The sequence below is a fragment of the Nelumbo lutea genome, chromosome 2 (genome assembly GCF_056320005.1).
Source record: "Nelumbo lutea isolate HS-2025 chromosome 2, American lotus-T2T, whole genome shotgun sequence".
NCBI classification, from domain to species: Eukaryota; Viridiplantae; Streptophyta; class Magnoliopsida; order Proteales; family Nelumbonaceae; genus Nelumbo; species Nelumbo lutea.
In genome coordinates this window covers 21,550,325-21,572,749 of record NC_142685.1, presented here as the reverse complement: position 1 = coordinate 21,572,749, position 22,425 = coordinate 21,550,325, and the positions used below count along the sequence as shown (strand labels likewise).

Sequence of the window (22,425 nt, the reverse complement as noted above, 5' to 3'; positions counted from 1 at the left end):
TCAGGCTAGGCCAGGCTTTGCGCCTATGATATAGGTTGGCTTAGCCCAGGTTCTTGGCCTATAGCTTTTATGTGTAAAATATTAAGTATAAATAATATTTTATATTATATAACATATAATGTGTATATAAAATGTATTTTATAAATGAACATAAAAGTATTATATACAATATTTGGTATAATTAATATATATATATATAGACACACACATAAGTGTAAATTATGTATAAATAACATATAAGTGTGGGCCAGGCCGGGCCTAAAGTATTGGGCCCAGCCCTAGCCCTGAAATTTGTGCATGGGGTTTGATGTGGGCCTGGGCCAGGTTGAAAATGATTGTTTTTGAAAGAAAGAAAAACATATAAGGGTAAAAGACTTAAACATACCCAAAGTTTTTATTAATTGACTTAAACATATTCCATGTTTTTCAAAAGAAATTAAAGATATGGTGTGACTCATTTACCCTTCATTTCCTTTCAAATTTCCCCCCCCCCCCCCCCCCCCAAAAAAAAAAAGGAACAAAAAGATTATAAATACGAATGAAGGTAGCACAAAATATCACTTTTTCCCCTCCAACTATTAGCAGGAATGGTAAGAGAGCCTTTAACATAGATCTTGAGATTGATTAATGAGCGCCACCCAATTTAAGCTGAATTTTGTCTATACACAATCTGATGTTGGACGTTTTACCAGCAGTAGATATTGGCTATACAAATGCAAAGCTAGAAGAAGATTTGAAATGACAAGTCGATATAGAATATAAGGTTTGAAAAACAAATGCATCTTTAAAAAGATTATATTTAACAATTCAAAGGTTTTGGTCCTATATAATCCATAATGCTTAAAGAACATTTGCACTGATGTAAGAAAAATGGAATTGTTTATGAAGAGAGAATTCATGACTTGTTCCTTCAACTGGTGCCATAAAATGCAATGGGTATGCATTAGTCAACAGTTAAGTATATATGTGCACCACACTATCACATTTATTTTCCACACTAATTGTTGAATAGTAAATTTTCAAATAAAATAGTGAAGACCATCCTTATTAGTTGCAGAGGTCACTTGGGATTTCCTACTCATTTTTCCTACCCACTCTCTACCCGCCGTCAAATAAAATAGTGGTCGTCAGATGTCACTTGGGATTTCCTACTCACTTTTCCTACCCACTCTCTAGAGATGTGTGGCAACAATTCACAGCGGATAGGAAAAGTGAGTAGAAAATCTGGGCTCTCACCCTACTCTGCTCTTGCCCCATGAGCCCCCTTGTAATTTGTTATTCAATACCAAAAAAAAAAAATCCATTTGAAGACAGGTTTCAACAAATTCATTACGTTCTTTGCTCAGATAAATGATGCCAAATTTCCCACATTTTTTTACTCTAATTAATCAATCTGGTAGTCTATTATATGTGAATAAAGACCCATAGACTAACTGAAATTTACACATGTTAGCTTAGTCTAGGAAATATAGGAAAGCTCATCTCCAGATAAAGAGGTTTCAACCAAGGTTAAAAGTATCGACACTTTCAAATTCTGTGTATTTCAACCGAACAAAATTATGTATTTTTTATATCATCTTCTCATCATGCATTAAAATGTTTTAAAGCCCAAATCCTAAAACACCTTATAATAAACATATTAGAGATATAAAGATACAATATGGTGTGCTTAATATGGGGTATATTGTATCAATATTTTAAACCTTGGTTTCAACTAGTGTTTTCAAACTTCTGTTGACTCTGATTATAACCATCACCTAGCATCAATTCTGGTTTGGGTAAAATTTCAAACCTAAAAATTGGCTAGAAACTGTCAACTTGATCAAAGTTGATCTGGGCAATTGAATTGTTGACCCGATTACTAGGTCATGGATTAAAACTACAATCTAATAAAAACTTCTAGAGGTCATAACTTGGCAATTAGTGGTCAGATTGGGGTGATCTTTTTATTTTGGGCAGCTTTTTTGTGATTTGTGTTGCAAGGAGCTGAAAGCTCCTTGACCAACAATTGACCCATAACCCTAATAAAAACTTCTAGAGGTCATAACTTGGCAATTAGTGATCAGATTGGGGTGGCTTTTTTATTTTGAGCAACTTTTTCGTGATTTGTGTTGCAAAGAGCTGAAGGCTCCTAGACCAACAACTGATCAACAACCTTAAGGCTCAATTGGAAAGGAGTATAAATGCAAATATGTAGAGTGCAAAATATTGTATTTTGTATTATTTTTTATGTACTAGTAATTAAGCACGTGCTTTGCATGTATGAAATTTTTTTTCATATTAATTACTTGAATTTTAGATATATCATAGTTAGGATAGAAATTGAAAATTAATAAAAGTAACAATATGGTTAAAAATAAACTTAAATACTTGTAGTAAATGTGGATGTGCATTGCATGTGAAACATTTTTAATTACAATAACAATTGTTATTATTATTATTATTATTATTATTATTATTATTATTATTATTATTATTATTATTACTATTATTATTACTACTACTACTACTACTACTACTAAATTATTGTATTCCATTTTTGTTTTAAATAAAAATATTTATTATTTTAACAATTATTTTTATTTAATATGATGATTATATAATATTAGAAATGTTCTAAAATGCCTTTATATACTTTTTTTCTTTTGTGTTTTATCTTTTTTTTTTAATATTTATTATTCAATTATGACATCATGAATTTTTTGAAAACTTGGATAACTGACCCACCATTTAAATAAGAAAATAGCTTTGCTTTTGGATTAATTTTAAATTATATATTTTATCTACATTATATACATAATTTTTACTTACCACACTTAATTTTTGTTTCACATAATTAATATATAATTTTCATAAATTCTGTTGATTACTTGTATTTTTTTATTATTTTTTAAATATTTATTATTTAACTATTATATCATTGATTAATCCATTTGACCCAAACCACTAAACCACGACCTAAAAAGAAAAATAGTTTGATTTCTAGGTTGATATTCAATTTTGTATTATGTTTCTATTATTGATAAAATTATATCTTATGTATAGTACTTATTCTTGTTCAATATAATGAATGCATAATATTATATATGTATCCAATATTTTATTTTTTATAAATATATAACATTATATCTTGGCCAATGTATAATATTTTTTATTTTTGTGATTTTTTGTATTTTTTATTTTTAAAAATGTTGATTATTTGACTATAACATCATTTCATTTTTAGGTTGATTTTAAATTTGGCATTCCATTTTCATCATTAAAAAAGTACTTCTTACATTTCATACTTATTTTTGTTTAGTATAATGAATATACAATATTAGAGATATGTCCAATTCTTTTTATTTTTATATATTATATATTTATTTTTAAATTTTTTATTATTTAATTATGGCATTATTTATTAACAGATTTGACCCCAAATGGTTGAATTGCTTACCCACCATTGAGAGGGAAGAAATTACTGGTTTTGTTTTCAAATTAATTTTTTCAAAATATTTATTTTTATATTATTAAAATTAATGTTGTGGATTTAATTAGTACAATTTAATAATGAGAAAAATATATCTTAAATATAGGATTTAATAAGAGAATATACCTTAGATATGAAATTTAATAAGAGATAATAGAAAAATAATTTTATTTCCAATTGGTTTAGGTTTTTTACAAAAATATTAATAAAGTTTCATGAATTTATATATTTCAATACATTTTGAAATATATTACGAAAATGGTAAGTGGGTTTTTTTGACGAAATTGCCCCTTTTCATCAAGTTGAGAAAGGAGGCAGAACTTACTATTCATCTTCTTCCTCCTCTCAAACTGATATCTGGTTATTGTTTATACTAGTGATTCTTGGGTGTACCTATAGACCAGCCAGGCTATGTCCTGGACGTGATCGAGCTCTAGGTGTGCAACCGAGCGTCAATGCTGGTGTGGGGGCACAAGGTCGAAAAGGTTTCGATTGCAGATGGGTTTGGGTTCGAAATCCACGTGCCCTGTTTGTCATCCCGCTGCAAAGTTGGCGAACGAGTTGAGAAACACAGACTGCCTACTCCATCACAAATGCAATGACTAATGCCCATGCCAAGCACAACAGTGTTGATATTCATGGTCAGTGATTTGGGAGAGGAAGACGTATTTGATTTTTAGTTGGGGTATTTTATTCCAGAAAAAAAGCAAAACTTCTCCCAATCACATTTTGTTTATTTTTTTGAAAACGTATTTAGTATTGTTAAATGACCAAACTAAAAAGTCCTTTTAAATTTTACATTTTATTTTTATCATTAATATTAACATTTTTTTTCTGTCACACTTGTTATTGTTTAATATATCAAATATATGATGTTAAAAAATTCTAATTTTTTTAATTTCTATATTTTGCATCTTATCTATTTTTTGAATTTTATTTTTTAAATGTAGCAACATGGATCGACCCATTTAACCCAAAATGGTTCAATTTCTTACCACTACCTTGATTAAAACACTATTTTTTTCTGGGTAGATTTTAAAAGTACAAGTTTTTGTATTATATAAATTATTAATTTATTCTATATAGATTTAATTAATAGAACTTAACATGGAAAGAAACAAAAGTGTCTTAAAATATGATTCAATGAAGGTCAATGTAAATTTACCTTAAATGTTGAATTTAATGAAGGGGAATTCAATGCATTGATTATCTTAAAATTACCTATTTTCAACTCATTTAATATCAAATGATTACTCTATTTGCCCTCATTTTTCAGATGGTGTACTGAAAAATGGTTCAGCCTCCTGTTTGATTTTTAAACACTGGTTTGAACATGGTTAATGATTAAGCTTAGTTGCAACAGTTTTTCTACACTAACCAATCTGGTAATCTATTATACATGCACCTTGTACCATGCTAATTAAGTTGCTACAGTCCCAATCTACTACAATTAATGCCTTGTACCAAGGTTAATGCTGTGTTTGGTTGCAGTGCAATTTTATTTGCATTAATACAAATGTATAGGAGCTCAAATTCTTCTTTAATTTTGTTTTGGGTTTTACTTTATTGTGCTTTATGTTTTAATTTACTTTATTTGTACTGAAATCAAACAAAATAAGCTAACATTTGAAGCAGAAATAGGTCAGAATTTACACTCAAATGATTTATACTGCCATGGTTTTGCATCAGTACAAATTTATTTGCATTGCAACCAAACACAGTCTAAGGTTGAATTTGTAAGGAGTACAAATACAAATATTTAGAGTGCAAAAATTTATATTTTGTATGTATTTACATCGTACATATTTAAATTTGTACTCATTCCAAACTGAGCCTAATGAAAATTCATCGAAACCAATGGGTGGTTTTGATGGTTAACCTCTTATAAGTGATAGTGGGTGGCTGTGAAACCAGAAATCTCACATTTGAGAGATCGACCAATCAAAACCACCCCCTTGAGTTTTGAAAAATTTTGATTGATAAGTGCCAAGCTTAGGGAGATCCAGACTTTTGATCTTCTGTCTCCTTGATTAATAGTAAAGTTTGACCAAGGTCTCCTGCAAATTAGCAACAAACCAGACTAGAATTTTGGCATCCATGAAAGAAGGGTCCTTAAACAGATCAACCTCATCTCCCCGCTTCAAGTATAAAGAAGCAATGATCATCCAAACTCTCATTTTTCCTCTGGAGAATTTTGAAACAAATAATAGAGGAGGAGGAGGAGGAGGAGGAGGAAGAAGTCCAGGGCCCCGTCTGCAACCTCTCGAGATTGCCCTATTGGATGCGCGCTTCCATGGCGGCCCTGCACAAAGCCCTCTGTCTTCTCCCCATCTTTTTCATCCTTGGCCTCGGGCAACCTTTCTTCTTTGGTGGCAGAGGTTATCCGAGAAACCCACCAAATTTTAACTATGGCCGAGGTTTTCCCAGAGATCCACCGGGTTTTAATTTTGGAAGGGGAGGTTTTGGGAGAGATCCACCGAATTTCGATTTTGGAGGAGATGAAAAAAACAATGATGATGTTATGAAAGCAATGAATCCTGACTTCGTGACAATGTATAAGGGTGGATGGGAGCTAACTTCCCTAAACTCTGGTGTGTCGGCCATGCATTTGATCTTGCTTCCCAACAACAAGGCTATCATGTTCGACGCAACCAACCTCGGCCCTTCTCTGATCCAGTTGCCCCATGGAAACTGTCGTCCTGTTCCCGGCAAGAACGGTGAAGTGGACTGTTGGGCTCATTCTGTAGAGTACGATATAGCCACCGGAAATGTTCGGACTCTCAAGGTTGGCTTAACTTGCACACAGACGTACTGTAATACTGTAATACAGAAGATAAATACAGACGCACATGCTTCACGTAATGTAATAAAACAGGTACATACAGCTTCTGTTTCAAGTTTAATCGATTCTCTCTCACAAAGCTTTATATATAACACAGGTTCTAACTGATCCATGGTGCTCATCGGGCTCACTCTCGGCTGATGGCAATCTGGTGCAAACGGGTGGGTGGTTCGACGGAGGGAGAGCAGTGAGATACCTCTCTGCATGTGATACCTGCGATTGGAAGGAGTACCCAACTGCACTTTCTGGCCAGAGATGGTACCTGTTTTATTACATTACGTGAAGCATATGCGTCTGTATTTATCTTCTGTTCTATGATTCATTAAGATATTCGAGTGTTAATTTCCTCGCGCAGGTATGCCACCCAACAGATCCTACCCGATGGAAGCTTCATCGTAGTCGGTGGTCGTCGCATGTTCAACTATGAATTTGTGCCCGAGGAGGGTAAATCCAATCCGACCAACTACGATTTGCCCCTCCTCCGTGAGACGACAGACGAGGGGGAGAACAATCTCTACCCATTTGTACACCTCTCCACAGACGGCACTCTCTTCATCCTTGCGAACAATCGCTCCATTCTCTTGAACCCTGTTACCGGTAAGGTGGTTCGCGAGTTTCCAGTGCTGCCCGGCGGTTCCCGAAACTATCCTGCATCGGGAATGTCCGCCCTTCTCCCCATAAAGCTCTACGGCGAGAACGCCGCTGTGATCCCTGCCCAGGTCCTAGTGTGCGGAGGTGCAAGGTCGGAGGCATATAAAATGGCCGAGAAATTTATCTTCTTGCCTGCGTTGCAGAGTTGCGGTAGAATTCATATAACGAAACCCGATTCTGTGTGGAAAATGGAGCACATGCCGTCACCGAGGGTGATGGGTGACATGCTCAATCTGCCAACGGGAGACATTCTCATGATCAACGGTGCCAAGAGGGGCACATCTGGGTGGGAATTCGCCGACGAACCGAATTTCACACCAGTGCTGTACAAACCCAAAAATAAAAGAGGCGACCGGTTTACGGAGTTGGCACCAACAGCAATCCCACGCATGTATCATTCATCATCTGCTGTATTGCCAGACGGGAAAATTCTAGTTGCAGGCAGCAACACCCACAATGCGTATAACTTCACCGTGAAGTTTCCGACGGAGGTGAGGGTTGAGAAGTTCTGGCCACCATACTTGGACCCTTTGCTTAAGATCCACAAGCCAACCATCGTTCAGGAGAGTACACCTCAAGCGATCAAATATGGAGAAGAGTTCACGACCATGATCAATCTGCTAGCAGTTAAATTAGATAAGACAGACTTGAAGGTGACAATGTACGCACCCCCATTTACAACGCATGGTTACTCGATGAATCAACGGCTGTTGGTGTTGGCTATAAGAGAGGTGGTCATGGCGGAGATAAAAACATTCAGGATTAAAGCTCTGGCACCGCCGACGAGTGCAGTCGCACCGCCGGGCTATTATCTACTTTTTGTTGTCCATCGCGGGGTTCCAAGTCATGGGGTTTGGGTTCGTATAAATAAATAAAGGAGCTCTTACTCTGCTTTGCTTTTCGACTCCTCTTTCAAATTTAATTCTTTCTAATACCACCATTTCTGCGTTTTCCTTCTTTGCTCTCTGACTTCTTTCTCAATTTCTCTTTCCAGTGTAGCCTCCTAAACAAATATTAGAAACGTCATTACTCATGCATGACTACTGTTGACACCAGCAGCTGATTGGAAATCCTGCGGCTGCTAAAAGAAAGTAAGGGGCGGTTTGGTAAGTATTTTTGGAAAGATCTTCTGACAAGCTTTTAAATAAAGCTCAGAGTTGGTTTTTGCATGAGTAAAGCAAGAAAGATGTGAAAATGGAGCTTCTCGAAATCAGCTCAATATGGGTTTTGTGTCTTTTTAGCGCACTCTTTTTACTGCTAAATCTACTATGAACCAAATGAAAAAATAGATCACCGTGGGGTTTGCCAGGCTTGTAAACAGCCAAAAGATGGCACGGAAAAAATACACCAAATAAGACCTAAATTAAGGGCAATCAGTTGAAGCTTTCCATGTTGCATTAGGACTGTGGAATCAATAACAACGTTTTAACAATTAAAAACTGACCTGAAACCAGATCCGTTTTACCCACCAGTTTGCATATCGTTTGGTCTGAACAGACCAGTCCGTGACTAGACATGTTCATGGGCCGGATAGCCCGATGGCCCGGCCCGACCTGCACCCTAGTCGGTCTTGGTCATGTAATTAGACCCGCGGGCTTAACACAGTAAATCCGATTGTGTTTCAGGCCGGGCTCATATTTAAAATATATATTTATAATTTAATATATACATTTTTATTCTCTTCTTTATAATTTCTCTCTCTCTCTCTCTCTCTCTCTCTCTCTCTCTCTATATATATTCAACCGCTTCAACAATACTAACAGTATGGGCTAAATTTTGGGCTCGGGCTTGAGCCTTAGAAAAATCTGTTAATACTGAGTGAAAGCCCAGCCCGGTCCGACCCATGAACAGGTCTATCTGTGACACCTTTAAAAATTTAAATATATATATATATATATTATTTAATTTTTAATTTTTTTAATTTCATGTCATTTTTTAAACAACTAATGATATACACTTTCCCAATAACCTAAATAATATCTTCTCCTAAAATTTCTCTTAAACTACCTCCACCACTATCCCCCACTATTTCCTAAATTATCTCTAATTTCTATTTGTCTTCTAAATTATCTCTAATTCTTATTTACCCTCTCCCCCACTTTATATATATATATCTACCTAAGAATAGTTTGGATTAAAAAATTTAAGAATTATTTAAATATTCTAACAAAATTAAATAATAACCTTAATATATTTATTAAAAACATAAAAAATAATTTTATGTTTTTACAAAATATAACAAAATTATGTACTAACAATTTAAAATTTGTTTTTTCGGATTATCAATTTAAATTTTATTCAAACAATAAATATTTAACATTAAAAATAAAATCTTATTTAAATATTTCAATAAATAAATATCCTAAATAATAAATATTACAAAAATATAAATAATTATATAAAAAGATTTAGTAATATGTAATAGCTTTAAATAAATAAGATTCAAATAACAAAAAATTAAATATTTTACATATTATTTAAATATTTAACATAACAATATTTTAAATAGTTAAAATAACAAAATTATGTAATAATTTTAAAAAATATATTAAAAGTAGAAAAATAATTATAATATAATATTGCAATTAATAATAATTTAATATCTTACAAAATTAATAATGTAATTATGTAATAACAATATAAATAAAAATATTTTAAATAACAAAATATTTTAAATATTTAATTATTTAACTAACTAAATATTTTAAATAACAAAATAGTTAACATAATTAGATTTTAAATTAGTTAAAATAAATAAGTTATATAATAAATTTAAAAAATCTAAAAATTATAAAAATAATTATAAAATAATATTTAAATTAATAATAACTTAATGTTTTTACATAATATTGTAAATAACTAATTTCACTTATATAAATTAATAATTTGGAAAAATAACTTTCATAAAAATTAATACTTTTTAATAATAATGTTAAAATCTTATTATATAATTATATATACTAATATTAATATTTATTGTATTTCAATAATTTTTTGTGATAAATGTATTTTCATTAATTAGGTATAAATTTATTTATTTTTTTTTACTTAATAGAAAACTTTCAATAATTATTGGAGATTAAACTACTATTATTGAAATTTTTAAATTCTGTTTATTGTACTTCTTGTATTTATTATTATTTTTTGTTATAACTTATTGATTAATATTTATTAGAGATTAAACTATTATTTGATATTATACTATTTACTGACTAATTTAATATAGTTTTAGTACTTATTGTATCTTTTTCATTATCAATATGTTTTAAATAATTGTGTATTTTCACTATAATTTTCAATAATTATTGGAGACTAAACTATTGTTATTTCTCATAGATGAGAATATTAATTTAGCTTAAATTGTGAGTGTTCATGAGTTTGTTCGGTATACTTGTAGGTTGTTTGGCGAACCAAATTGGACTAGTTAGGTTGGGCCATGGGGAGTTGGTTAGCTGAAATCGACTGACCATTTGTAAAACCCAACCCACTCAAGTTGTATCCGTTTGGGTTGGTTTTTGGTTTGGTTAGTCAGTTCATAAGATTTAAACTTAAAAAATTAAATTTAAATCTTAAAAATTACAGTGCAATTGCTAAAAAATAAATTTATGATATAAAACATGTTAGACTGAGAAATATGGGAAATTTTTCACTTTTCTAAATTAAAAATTATATTTTAAATATAAAATATTAATATATATCAATGGTTAAATCATCCAATTTTGGTCAATTTACAAATGGCCAAAGTGAAACTGATCGAACTTGGTCAAGTTGGGAAATTTTTGAACCAAACCCAACCTAAAATACTAGAAAATCAGCCAACTCGGGTCAAATTTATCAGGTTGGTCGGTTTCATCAGTTTGATGAATAAACCTAACTAAAATAATGAAATTAATTATTGTTATTTTTGTATTATAAAAAAATTATTAAAAGTAGTACATAAAATATTAATAATTTTTAATTATTTTAAAAGTTGAAAATATAAAACAATTGTATATCTTATGTGTGTCTATTAGAGTCATTTACGAGAACACACCTTATAGTTTTACATATTTACTTAAACCTACTGGTGGGTGTCGAATCCAACCAAAAATAAAGATCATGCTCGAATTAAATATTTTTGTATATAGTGATGAGCAAGGTCGTCTCCTCAATGATTAGGTTGATTTATTTCCAAGAAAACGAAGTAGAGGGTTGTTATAAAGATAAATAAAATAAAATAAAATAAATGTTTATTCAATAGAAGGCAACATCTGATTAAAGGGATAAGTCCAGCCTTGATTCTTACAATTGATCATTGATGCAAGGATGAATTCAAATGCTTATAAGTAAATTAGTAATAGCTACTAACAAGCTCTAATAGCCAATCTCTACTTGTATTTTCCACAATCAAAACAAGCTCTTTGCTTGCTTCTCTTATTAATAAACAACCCTAAACAAGCTCTTAGGGTTTAATCTATTAACAGTATTAAGAATTGGAGAGACCCAATTATGGTCAATGAATACACAAGCTCAGTTCGTTTAAACCAGATTATATATCTTCATAACATGAACCGAAAACTTGTTCATAATCGGTTTATGTTATTTGCCACACAGATTAAATCTAACAAACATATACGAATTTGATGATCTAATCGATAATAGGTTATTTTATCGATTGAACAATGGATCCTGTTGCTCAATCAATAAAATAATCTTAAACAAGAAATCGTAGAAAGTATATAAATACTCATAAACAATGAACTGAAATAAAATCAATTAGATCTCACAATTTTGTAGAACCAAAGCTTCCATAACCTTCAACCAGAAAATAAAAGCTAATCGAACTTCATGGAGAGATCGTAGCTTCTAGATGGAGAGGACGATTTCTGCTTCCTTCCTTCACTTCTTCTCTCATTGATTGAGTGATTTCGATTGCTACTCTACCCCCACCCCTCCCTTTATATAGCTTTAAGAGGAGGGGTTGTTTCCAACACCTCTTAGGAGTTCTTTCTCAAAAATAGAAAGTCCATTTTCCTAATGGGATAATGCTTAATTTAGATTTAATCTTATCTTATCTCTAAATAGAAATTCTTAACTAAGATGGACTTTGACTTTTTTTCTTTTTAGAAGTACAACATGAAATAGACTCTATTAAAACTCTTGGTGACTCACACCTTCAACTCAGTCGAATCCTACTATGATTGATGGGGCCCACTTCTTGCATGCTGAGATCGTGCTGGTCTTCTCCCAATGTGCTGGGACTATGCTGAAACTTCTTTCAACTTTCTTTCTCAAATTGCGATTTTCTAAATAAAACACAATAAAATCTATTAATTAACTTGCTAATTAAATAAGAAAAAATATAAATAATATGAAAATTACGCACACTATCACCTACCTTATAGTTTTCATTTTTCTAAAATATCTAATATATTTTGCAACTCATTTACTTAATCAACCTTTCATTAAGGAGTGTTTACTTTGCCATTAGGCCTATGATTTTTATTCCAAAAATACCCTTAACACTTTTTTGTATAGAAAACAAAATTGACCAATATATTTTTATTTTTATTTTCTTTTGATTAAATTTATTTAAATGAACATTAGGGTCGACACTATTATTTTCCATTGTCATCTAACGGAAGATTGATTAAATCCATTGCAAATTATAAGTGGTATTTTAGTAAAATACAAATTATAGAGTAGATTTTAGTAAATTCGTGAAGCTATAGGGGATGTTTTAGTAAATGACTATTTCTATTATTTAGCTTTCACTAAACAAATCCCGTGCATCTCATGAGTTCCCGCTAATAATTAAAGTAAAATTTGGCATGAAAACCGTTTTATGCATCAAATGGGTCAACAATGGTCAACAGTTCATTGATCAATTCAACCTCAAGCGGGGTTGTAAATAGATGAGATTCAGATTGAACTCAACACATCCACATCCTTATCCTATTATTATGTTGGACTTTGGATGGGATTGTAAGCATTATATCATATTTAAAATGATAAAAAATAGTAAAAATAAAAATAAATTATATAAAATAATAATAATATTATTATTATCAAATTTTAATTTTAATCAAATCGAATAAGGTTTCTAATTATTAATTGAATGTAAATTGTAACATCTAAATCCGAGATAATCTAAGTTGGAGGTGAATTGAATATCCAATTTTTGAAATCCATTAATAAACATAAATTCAATGGTTTTGGGGGAAATAACCACTTGGGGTTAAAATGGGGCTAAAAAAACCGAAAAACTGAACCGACCGATATATACAATAATATATATTTATATAAATAATATAATGTCATATAATATATATATATATATATTATTTAGTTTTTTTTAATTGAATAAAAGATTTTCATTTATTCGGCGCCTCGCCTACCGTACCAATTTATTAGCTGCAATCCGAGTCTAAGAGACTTATAGCCTTAAGGTTAAGGTTCAAATTTCTTTTTTTTTTTGGAAATTTGAACCTTTCAAGTTTCAATTGAAAGTTCGGCAGTCTGCCTCTGCCCAAAGTGCCAGACTGCTAGTCCTCTATTCCTCTTTTGTCTTTTCCCAGACTGCCAACTCTTTTTCTCTCTCTCAGTTTTTTCTTCTCTCCATTTTCGTCTTCTCAGTTCTCAATTTTTTCTTCTCTCTCTCAGTCTCTTCCACTCCAGAGGCCGCGCGGACCGCGCCAACCACCAGCACGGCAACGATGATCGCCGCCTCGCCGGTAAGCAAGCACCAATGGTCCAAGTGTCCAACCAATCCAGCAAACAAGCACCAACTCTTTCACTCTCTCAGTTCTCTCTTCTCTGCGTCTCCTCCAGGCGCTAGCTGCACCACCTCTCAGGCTCTCATTCAGGTGACACTCGTTGGCAACCACCGACACCGAAAACAACCAACGGCACCAGCAGTCCGGCACTTGTTTTAGTTTTCTTTTATTTATTTTTATTATTTTAAGTGTATAAAAAACTGGAAAATCGAACCGCGGTTAACCGATCATCGGTTAATCGATGAACTGGTTAATCGGTTACATTGGTTCAGTTTCGGTTTGCATATTTAAAAAATTGATCAGATCGCTTCGGTTTAAAAAAATACCCCACCGAACCGTGAGCACTCCTACCCGTACCCTGGCTGGTTTTTGAGCTGAAGAGTCCTAACTGTCCAGGCCAGCCAAAAAAAGTCTATATTCCCCACAAGTCACAACTACTCAATCTCTCACTTTCACATGTATACATGATTTCTACGACTGTGCCAGACCCTTCCATATAAAATGCGAACACGCAGGTGTTTACAATAAAATCAAAATCAAGGGAAATTTATAGATTAGTACTTGAACTTTGGGTGCCATTTTGGTCCCTGAATTTAAAATGCAAGAGTTTAGTATTGAACTTCTAAAACGTGCCAATATAGTACCTGCCATTAACCAGCCTTAATGTGTCATTTGAAAAGATACAAATACCCTTTAAATATCATCTAATTCTCTTTATCAATCATCTAAATATTGACAAACCTAGTATTCATTTTTATGAACATGTGGTTGGTTGATAAAGAAAATTAGATGACATTCAAAGGGCATTTGTATCTTTTCAAATGTCACTTAACAGTTGATTAACTAACTGATTGATTAACGACAATTATTAGATTAACACATTTTAAAAGTTTAGGTTCGGGGACAAAAATGACACGAGGCCCAAAGTAGAGGATACTAATAAGAAATTTTCCCTAAAATCAAGATATTACACCAATTGGTTTTCTATTTCAAATGCTGGTGTCATTGGAGTTGCATGTTGCAAGAAATGTTTCCTCTTTTTACACAGCTAATTTGGGATTAATAGGAATTTGATAGTTGGCACATAATGAAAAATTCTAAGAGTTGTAGGAAATGCAAGCTCATTGCAAGTGCATGACAAGTGCAGTGCAAACAATTGCAACAGATCGTTCTACTAGGGATAACCAACAGTTGATAGCACTCACTGAAACAGTATAATTTTTTGCATCTCAAAAATTGATGCAAAATTAACCATCCTCCTATCTCCAATCTCTTTTATATAGAATGGAAACCACTTCATTTTACTTCTTACAAATAAATACGACAAAATCAAAAGATCATCTTAAGCACATGTATTTCAATTAGGATTAATTAAACCCAATACATGGCCTCGATTTGTACAATTTATTTATACTATATAAAGTGAATATTTGTTTTATATACCAGCATGATCTAAAATGTAAATTCTGTTTGTTTGCAGTAAAAATGATGGTTTGATACATTTATGTGGTCCAATTTTGCCACGCTTTGATATGAATGCATTTGTGTATTAAAAACGACAATTATTACAACTCCCAAGACGTCCACTTTATATTCATTAATCAGTCAGAAAGGGGATTTGAACTATACATATTTGTTTTTTACTTGAAACAAATATCAGCCAAAATATTGATTTAAACTATAATAAAATTTAAATAAATTGGTCTAGATCAGTCGTTTAGTAGGTTCATAATAGCTTATTCTTCATAGTGGATGGAAGGTGGCAAATTGTGGGAGTCAAAACATTGAAATAGAATCCATGCCTATCTTCTTACCAAACAGCATTAAAAAATATACAGAAACTACTTTCTTTTTAAGTTTGTTTATCCTATTTAAAGCCATCTCAGGCCCTGTTTAAGGGCATCTCAACTATAGGCTCAGGCAATTGTTCATCCGGAAGGAGAGGGAAAAAGGTTGTTGCCCATTTGGGTTAGAATGGGGAACTTTGAAGCTCTGTTCACTGTTCTAATAATCTCTCTAGCTGCATTTCATCAGAGTTCAGTTTAGGTCAAGTTTGCCAAGAGCATGTATTTTAACTGGGGTGCTCAGCATTCCTTCATCTTGGGCAATGGTGATGAGGTTCAACTTGTGTCGGATAGAACTTCAGGTATTATGCTCTTACCTAACTTGTTTTTCGCTTTTCTTGACACGACCATCTTTTTAGCGATGGCAGTTTAGATGACATTAAAATTTAGGCTGTGCCTTTCTATGAAATGAATCATGTTGAACATTAGATCATACCAACTAGTTTTTTAACATAGCCTTTCTCATGGTTTATTTATCTCGGTTAATATCACATTAGTTATTAGTCAGAATGACATATATAAGAATTCCATCCCTTATTTCTTCCGAAGAACTGTAAGTATAGAGCCAAATCCAGTGTCAGCCTTTGCATTTGATTTTGGAAATTTGATGTCAATGAACAAAAATTGATGTTAATGGGTAACAAAACTAGAACACTTAAAATGCCACTTCTGCATTGTCTTTACCCACAAGGAATGTTGCTACAACATTGTTGGTGTGGAATTGCTGATTGACAGAAAACATAAACACCAAAAATGGCATCCACAGATCCACTGCAAGAAAGGCTCAAACTTCAAAGTAAAGGGACAATACACATTAGATATAAATTATTTTAGGCTTCAAGTTTTGAACAAGGCCATTTCTGGGATGGGCACTTGCCCTTAAATATGGCCACTTTGTCCTAAACCACTGTATTTGCCCTTGAACAAGGCCATTTCAATATTTTGAACCATGATTGCAAGCACCACAAAAGTTTGGAATATATTATCAGTCTCAATCAGAGCACAAGGGCACCAAAACAAATCATTTCTTTTGGCCTTGTTCCATGTGTACAGGCAATGAGAGCATCATTATAGGAATGCTTGAAAGCCAACTATAGTGTCAATTGATGACCCAAACTATTTTATTAGACAACTGCCTTTTGAATTAAATCCTATTTGTTGAAGGACCATCACCAATGAGTTAAAACACATTCTGATTTGCAGGCAATAGAAATGTAAGCAGAAAAAAATCCAGTGGAGTGAGTAGACCTTTCAGCTGTGCTCAAATTTGTATGGGTTAGGATATCATCAGGATAATTCATGGTCTGCCTTAATAATTAGAACCTTTCCAGGGCTTTCAGATTTGAAGCTTATTGATGAAATTGATCAGTGTTGAAAGCATTATTGGAAAATTTGATGTTTCAATTGAACAGTAAATGTGTCTTAGGCAGTCTGATTATAGAGTCCAGATCTGCTGACCACAACATATTGCTGGCCATGCTCATCCAGCTGCACATATGGAACATCGGTTGTGTTGCGGCCACTGATATTCTCGACGTGCGGCTTGATGAGCGTGGCCAACATTGTGTCGTGGTCAGCAGATCCGAACTCATCTGATTATGCTACAAAACTTTGATTTCAGATCTCTAAAGACAAACAAAAGAAAGTCTGAGCATCTTATTCTAAATATCTCATTCCTTTTTACTTATCAAAAAAAAAAAAAAAGCTTGCTTTTTTGTCAGTTTCTAATTAACCAACTTCCATACCACGTTTCTGTTTTTAGGATCTAGCATGCAATCTAAGAAAGCATTCCTATTTGGGAGCATCCAAATGCTGATCAAATTAGTATCTGGGAATTCTGCCGGTACTGTAACAGCATACTATGTAAGTACTAATCCAACCAAAGGGTCATTGCATTCAGGTCTCCCAACAAACCAAACAACACCTTTTATCATCCTCTGTCAAGTACAGTGTCAGACACAAGATGTGAGGAAAATGGGAACCATACTAGATGTGACTCCATTCTTAGATGTTCTATGTCTAAACTTCCAAAGAAAGATGAAAGAGGAAAAGGGGAAGTGCTCATGCATATAGCTATGTGTATCAACCATGAGATTTGTAACTATGGGTCAAGCAAATCTGGTACCAGACAACCAATATCCTATTCCAAGTAGAAAAGGACACCCCTCCAAAAGCTCCATTACTTGTTCACACTTTTTCCTTTTCCTTCACTTTTTTCTTTTCCAAGTGGGAAAAAAATACTAAAAATCTAATATCAATTTTCTGCAGATGTCTTCCACTGGTAGCATGCATGATGAGATAGACTTTGAGTTCTTAGGAAATGTATCTGGACAACCTTACATTATCCACACAAATGTCTTCACTCAGGGTGTTGGTAACAGAGAGCAGCAATTCTAGCCATGGTTTGACCCAACTGCTGATTTTCACAACTACAGTATGCATTGGAACCCCAGTGAGATTGTGTAAGTTAACCTGGTGACGGTAACTCAGTGGGACCTACTCATAACTACCCTTCTAGTATCATCATCAATATCATCACTATTATGTCCATTCTTATTTCAGGTGGTTTGTTGATGGGACACCAATCAGAGTTTTTCGCAACTATCAGAGTGAGGGGATCACTTACCTAAACAGACAAGGGATGAGAGTCAATTCCAGCATATGGAATGCTGATGACTAGGAACCCAGAGGAGGTCTTGTAAAGATTGACTGGATCAGTGCACCCTTCATAGCTAGATTCCAAAAATTCGGGGCAAGAGCTTGTAAATGGAATGGTCCTTTCAGCATTAGACAGTGTGCCTCAAGTAGACCTGCAAACTGGTGAACTTCTTATGAATATAGCAAGTTAAGTTATGCCCAGTTAGGACAGATGGAGTGGGTTAGAGACAACTACATGATATATGACTACTGCAAAGATACTAGAAGATTCAATGAAGAAATGCCCCCCGAGTGTTTCAAACAACAGTTTTAATAAAGTTCATCAAAGGAAACGTAGTTTCAAAAGGAAAGGACATCTTAGTGTGGTTTTAAAGGAGATAAATAAATCCACAAAACCCCCACAACCACCCATTGCTTCCATTCTTTCAGTTCACAAATGAGAAACTTCCCTGGCTTTTTTGTTTCTAGTTTATATGGTAACTATATTTGACTTTCAGACTTATGCCAAATGCTATCCTTGCATTGGATTTCCTTTTTTCTATTTGAAGCATCCTTGTATTGGATAGCAAATGGATTGAATTTAATCAAACTTGAATGTAATTCAAATTTTTGTTTAAGTCAGATTCAAATATCCATTTATCCATAACTGGATTAGTTCAGAAATGTGATCTGTTTATTAATCAGACCGAATTTGAATATTGCTTGATCTCGTCAGTTAGGATCCTCTGATCCAATAATACTACCTCTGGCCTTCAGCATAATCAGAATGAGTTAGAACAGGTCATTCAGCATAATCAGCGGGATGATATCTGAATTACAACATCTAGACTGCCATCTTAAAAATCCTTTTCATGGCTAGTGCGTACTTCAAGAAACCAACGAATGTGGTGAAGTCACCCACTCTCCCACAGAAGTACCAGTTTAAACCTTGTTAGGAACTGCAAGTTTTTTCCCACATAAAAATGACATGGCTAAAAGATGTATAAATGATGAAAGATGACAGTTAGATAGATCCCATTGTGAACCTCATATGACATTTAATGATTTTTTTTTTTTGATAAAAGGTAACTATTATATTCATAAAAGGAGAGATACAAAGACGATATACAAGAAAAGGAGAGCCTTGCTACAAAACAGCCAAAAGCCCATTCAAGACATATTTAAGCTATTATCACTATACGAAAAATTTCTCTCCAGACCTGATTTACTTAAGAAATCATCCATTTGATTTATACCTCTTGGAATCCATCCACAACAGAAGCCAAGAGAAACAGAAAATTCATAAATTTCATGCAGCAAATAAGCCAGTCTCTAGGGACTTGTCCCAAAATTGATAGCCTAGCTAATCATGATCCTAGAATCCCCCTCTACAAGTAAGGAACCAGAAAGGAGGTCTTTGGAAAATCTGAGCCCCTCAAGAAGGGCTTGAACTTTAGATTCAGATGCATCCCTTGCAGTGATAGGACCACTAAAAGCCCAACAGATTGCCATCAACTCTTAAGATGACCCCCCAGCCTTAATTTCACCAGTAGGTGAAAAAGGGTCTCCAAATGGCTTTGGGGTTCAAAACTTTCAGTAGTTAACAAGAGGAAGACCAATATATTCAAGATTCAAGCCTATAAATAAGTGAAGTTAACATTGTTTAGCAGATAGCATGTATTAGTAATATGGTACAATCAGCTTTCTGTCAGCAATACTTTCACTCTAGACTTCAGAAATTTAATTATGCTACATGGAAGACATCACAAGCACAACTATGTCCAGAGCTAGGCTGTGAGGAAGCAAAATCTTCATCTATGGGTATGCCTTTATAAATGTGAGTGGTGCAGAAATTCTCCAGCCTGGATATCCTAGAAGACAGTTAGGGCACAGAATAGGTCATATCTGGAGTAGATCCATACAAATCCAGAACTGCATTCATGATCCATATCCTAATCTGGATAACATTTAAGGGGATCAATATAGACCACATTGATCTGATCCATGGATCAAATATGGATTTGATAGGAATAAACATACCTTATCGTTTGCCTTTTCCTTGTGCTATTATTATATATAAAAAATATCTATACTAATTGCAACCCATCTTTTCTATGGTAAACAAAATTTCTGGAAAAATATGGGGAAAAAATGGAACCAATAAATCCATCTTTTACATATCTCGTATCAATAAACTCAAACAGCAACAAACCAGGAAGAAAGGGCAGCCTATATTGATCTAGAAACAGTTTATTCAAAATAGAGAAAACAAAAATAGGCCACTAAGGAACCTTTTTCATGGAAAGGCTTGTCGGTAATGGTTCACCACTACAGAGGCCTCCTGATTCCAGCTTAAGACCTTCAAATTCAACCTACCACAAGGGTTTGTGAATTTTGTTCTTCATTTCACTGGTTATGGAGTCAAAACATCTGTCTAATTTTGTCTTGATCTCAAATCAATCCATTTGATCTAACATAATGGAATTGACCCTTTTTGAATGCAACTGTTTGACATCAGTTTTAAAAGTCTTGAGCATGCTTGCTGCTGCTGATCCACTGGAAGCTAGGAAAGGAAAACATGGTTGCTTGAATCCTATATAATTATACAAGAAGCAGCCTTGTTCCAACATTAAAAGGTCTTCTTAAGCACCACTTTTTACTATATTTGGCAGGAAATGAAGAACTAAATGGTTCAGAGCAAGTACAAACCAAATGAACCGATTGTCTCCCTAGAAATTAAAGATATCTGTCTCAAAGTTCTTTGACTCCAAAAAGAAACTAGCCACACATAAGAAAATTAATCAATGGATGGGGTCTCGGATTCAACATCTACCATAAAAGGGCCACCTGATGCAAATGAACTCAGCTTCTTGAAGATGAATAGATGTTCGAGACAGACAGGTCTCCTTCCATATCCCAATGGACTACAAAGATTTTTTTTTTTTTTTTTTTGGTTTAGGAACCACCTTGAAAACAGTTTCTTGCCTTCCTTTGCAGGGGCATCTAGATCGGTCAATTTGCTTTCAACCGCATCCTATAGACATTGTCGCATCTATTGTCTTGGATAAAGACACAAAAAGTATCACTACTGTAGCAAGTTGCAATCTCTTGCCAAAATGTAAAGAATCAATTGGTTCTTTCGCATACATAGAGAGTTCTATGATCTCTAGGATCTATCTTAGAACCAGTTCGGTGTTAGAATTGCCCATGTCTTCACGAACACAATATAGTCCACTTATTTTCTTTGAAAGGTCTAGCTGAGGCTTATCTCCTCCAAAGTTCCTCACCCAACCACGAAAATGATAGAAAGAAAGAAAAAGAGAGGAAAGGATAAAGTAAAATCGAAACAGAGCAGATACTTGCAAGTTACAACCTGCACTAGTTCTAGCAATTGCAAAATCAGATGGAGATTGTTGATTGAAAGGGGACATCGGTCTATCAGACTATCACTCTATCCGTTTCTCTCAGGTAGCAAGCACATAAACAAATCAAATCTATACAAAACCAGAAAGGAAGAAAGAAAGAAAGAAAGAAAACACATAGAATGTAAACCGGAAAACAACTGAAAATTCAAAACTCGCAATGGTGGTCGATGCAGAATTTCAATATAACAACTGAAATCAAATCTGTAAGAATCCTTTTCATCACATAATACAAATCCAGACACCAAGAACAATAAGAAATGTACCCACAAAAGCAAACCCAATACGAGTCTCCTCGCCCAGGAGCATGGCCGATACCGCAGTGGCCGCGAAGGTTGTTGCATTGGTCACGGGAACGGCTAGCGAAATCGGGCTCTCACTCAAAATGACGAAGAAAGCAGCGGAGGCCGATAGATTTACGAAGAAGGGGATCGAGTACTGCCAGATAAACAGAAGATCTAGCCAATTTTTCAAATGCCCAAGTAGCCGTTGATGGAGTTGAAGATGCTGCGCAGGATCTGTTGCAGGAGATTGGAGCTTCTTGTCCCAAATAAGCGCACCCCGGCGCATTATAGCGTTTGTAACGCCCCAAACGACGCCAATGGCGATCATCTTCCCCACATCGCTCATGTTCGTCTCTACGCGCAGTCTGGTTCTGGAACTCTGAACTGGAAGTGGAACCCCAATCATTTTATCGGCACGTGTTTAACAAAACCCGCACGTTCTTTCCCGCCAAACTTGACCCCGCCATCGAGCAACACAATTACTAAAATATCCTACTTGAAAAGATTTTTCCTGCTCT

General features: G+C 33.9%; 3 protein-coding genes across 4 annotated transcripts; 2 read left to right on the top strand and 1 right to left on the bottom strand.

The window, feature by feature from the left end:
• The first annotated feature begins 5,641 nt into the window (after positions 1-5,641).
• On the top strand, positions 5,642-8,199 carry LOC148869095 (glyoxal oxidase-related protein). Of its 2 annotated transcripts, none has more exons than XM_088972724.1 (4): positions 5,642-6,347; positions 6,412-6,572; positions 6,670-7,822; positions 7,960-8,199. In XM_088972724.1, the coding sequence occupies exons 1-4, from the start codon at positions 5,754-5,756 to the stop codon at positions 7,981-7,983; spliced, it is 1,932 nt and encodes a 643-aa protein (XP_088828850.1). In that variant the 5' UTR covers positions 5,642-5,753; the 3' UTR covers positions 7,984-8,199. The 2 variants fall into 2 exon arrangements, with proteins under 2 accessions (XP_088828850.1, XP_088828851.1); XM_088972725.1 differs by having other exon boundaries at positions 5,661-6,335.
• A 9,135-nt stretch (positions 8,200-17,334) lies between these two features.
• Positions 17,335-18,535, top strand: XTH26 (xyloglucan endotransglucosylase/hydrolase 26). Its single transcript, XM_088967944.1, is given in 3 exon segments — positions 17,335-17,427; positions 17,833-18,026; positions 18,127-18,535. Coding segments are annotated over 3 exon segments (696 nt in total).
• Positions 18,536-21,748: 3,213 nt separating this feature from the next.
• Positions 21,749-22,306, bottom strand: LOC148869093 (uncharacterized). Its single transcript, XM_088967943.1, has one exon. The coding sequence runs from the start codon at positions 22,251-22,253 to the stop codon at positions 21,846-21,848; it is 408 nt and encodes a 135-aa protein (XP_088824069.1). The 5' UTR covers positions 22,254-22,306; the 3' UTR covers positions 21,749-21,845.
• Between the last annotated feature and the right edge of the window lie 119 nt (positions 22,307-22,425).

Bases quoted from the DNA above. Each gene is read 5' to 3' on its own strand.
- LOC148869095 (XM_088972724.1), top strand. From the start codon at position 5,754: ATGCGCGCTTCCATGGCGGCCCTGCACAAAGCCCTCTGTCTTCTCCCC. The intron at 6,348-6,411 runs GTACATACAGCT...TATATAACACAG, and splicing joins CACGTAATGTAATAAAACAG to GTTCTAACTGATCCATGGTG. The intron at 6,573-6,669 runs GTACCTGTTTTA...TTCCTCGCGCAG, and splicing joins GCACTTTCTGGCCAGAGATG to GTATGCCACCCAACAGATCC.
- LOC148869093 (XM_088967943.1), bottom strand. From the start codon at position 22,253: ATGAGCGATGTGGGGAAGATGATCGCCATTGGCGTCGTTTGGGGCGTT.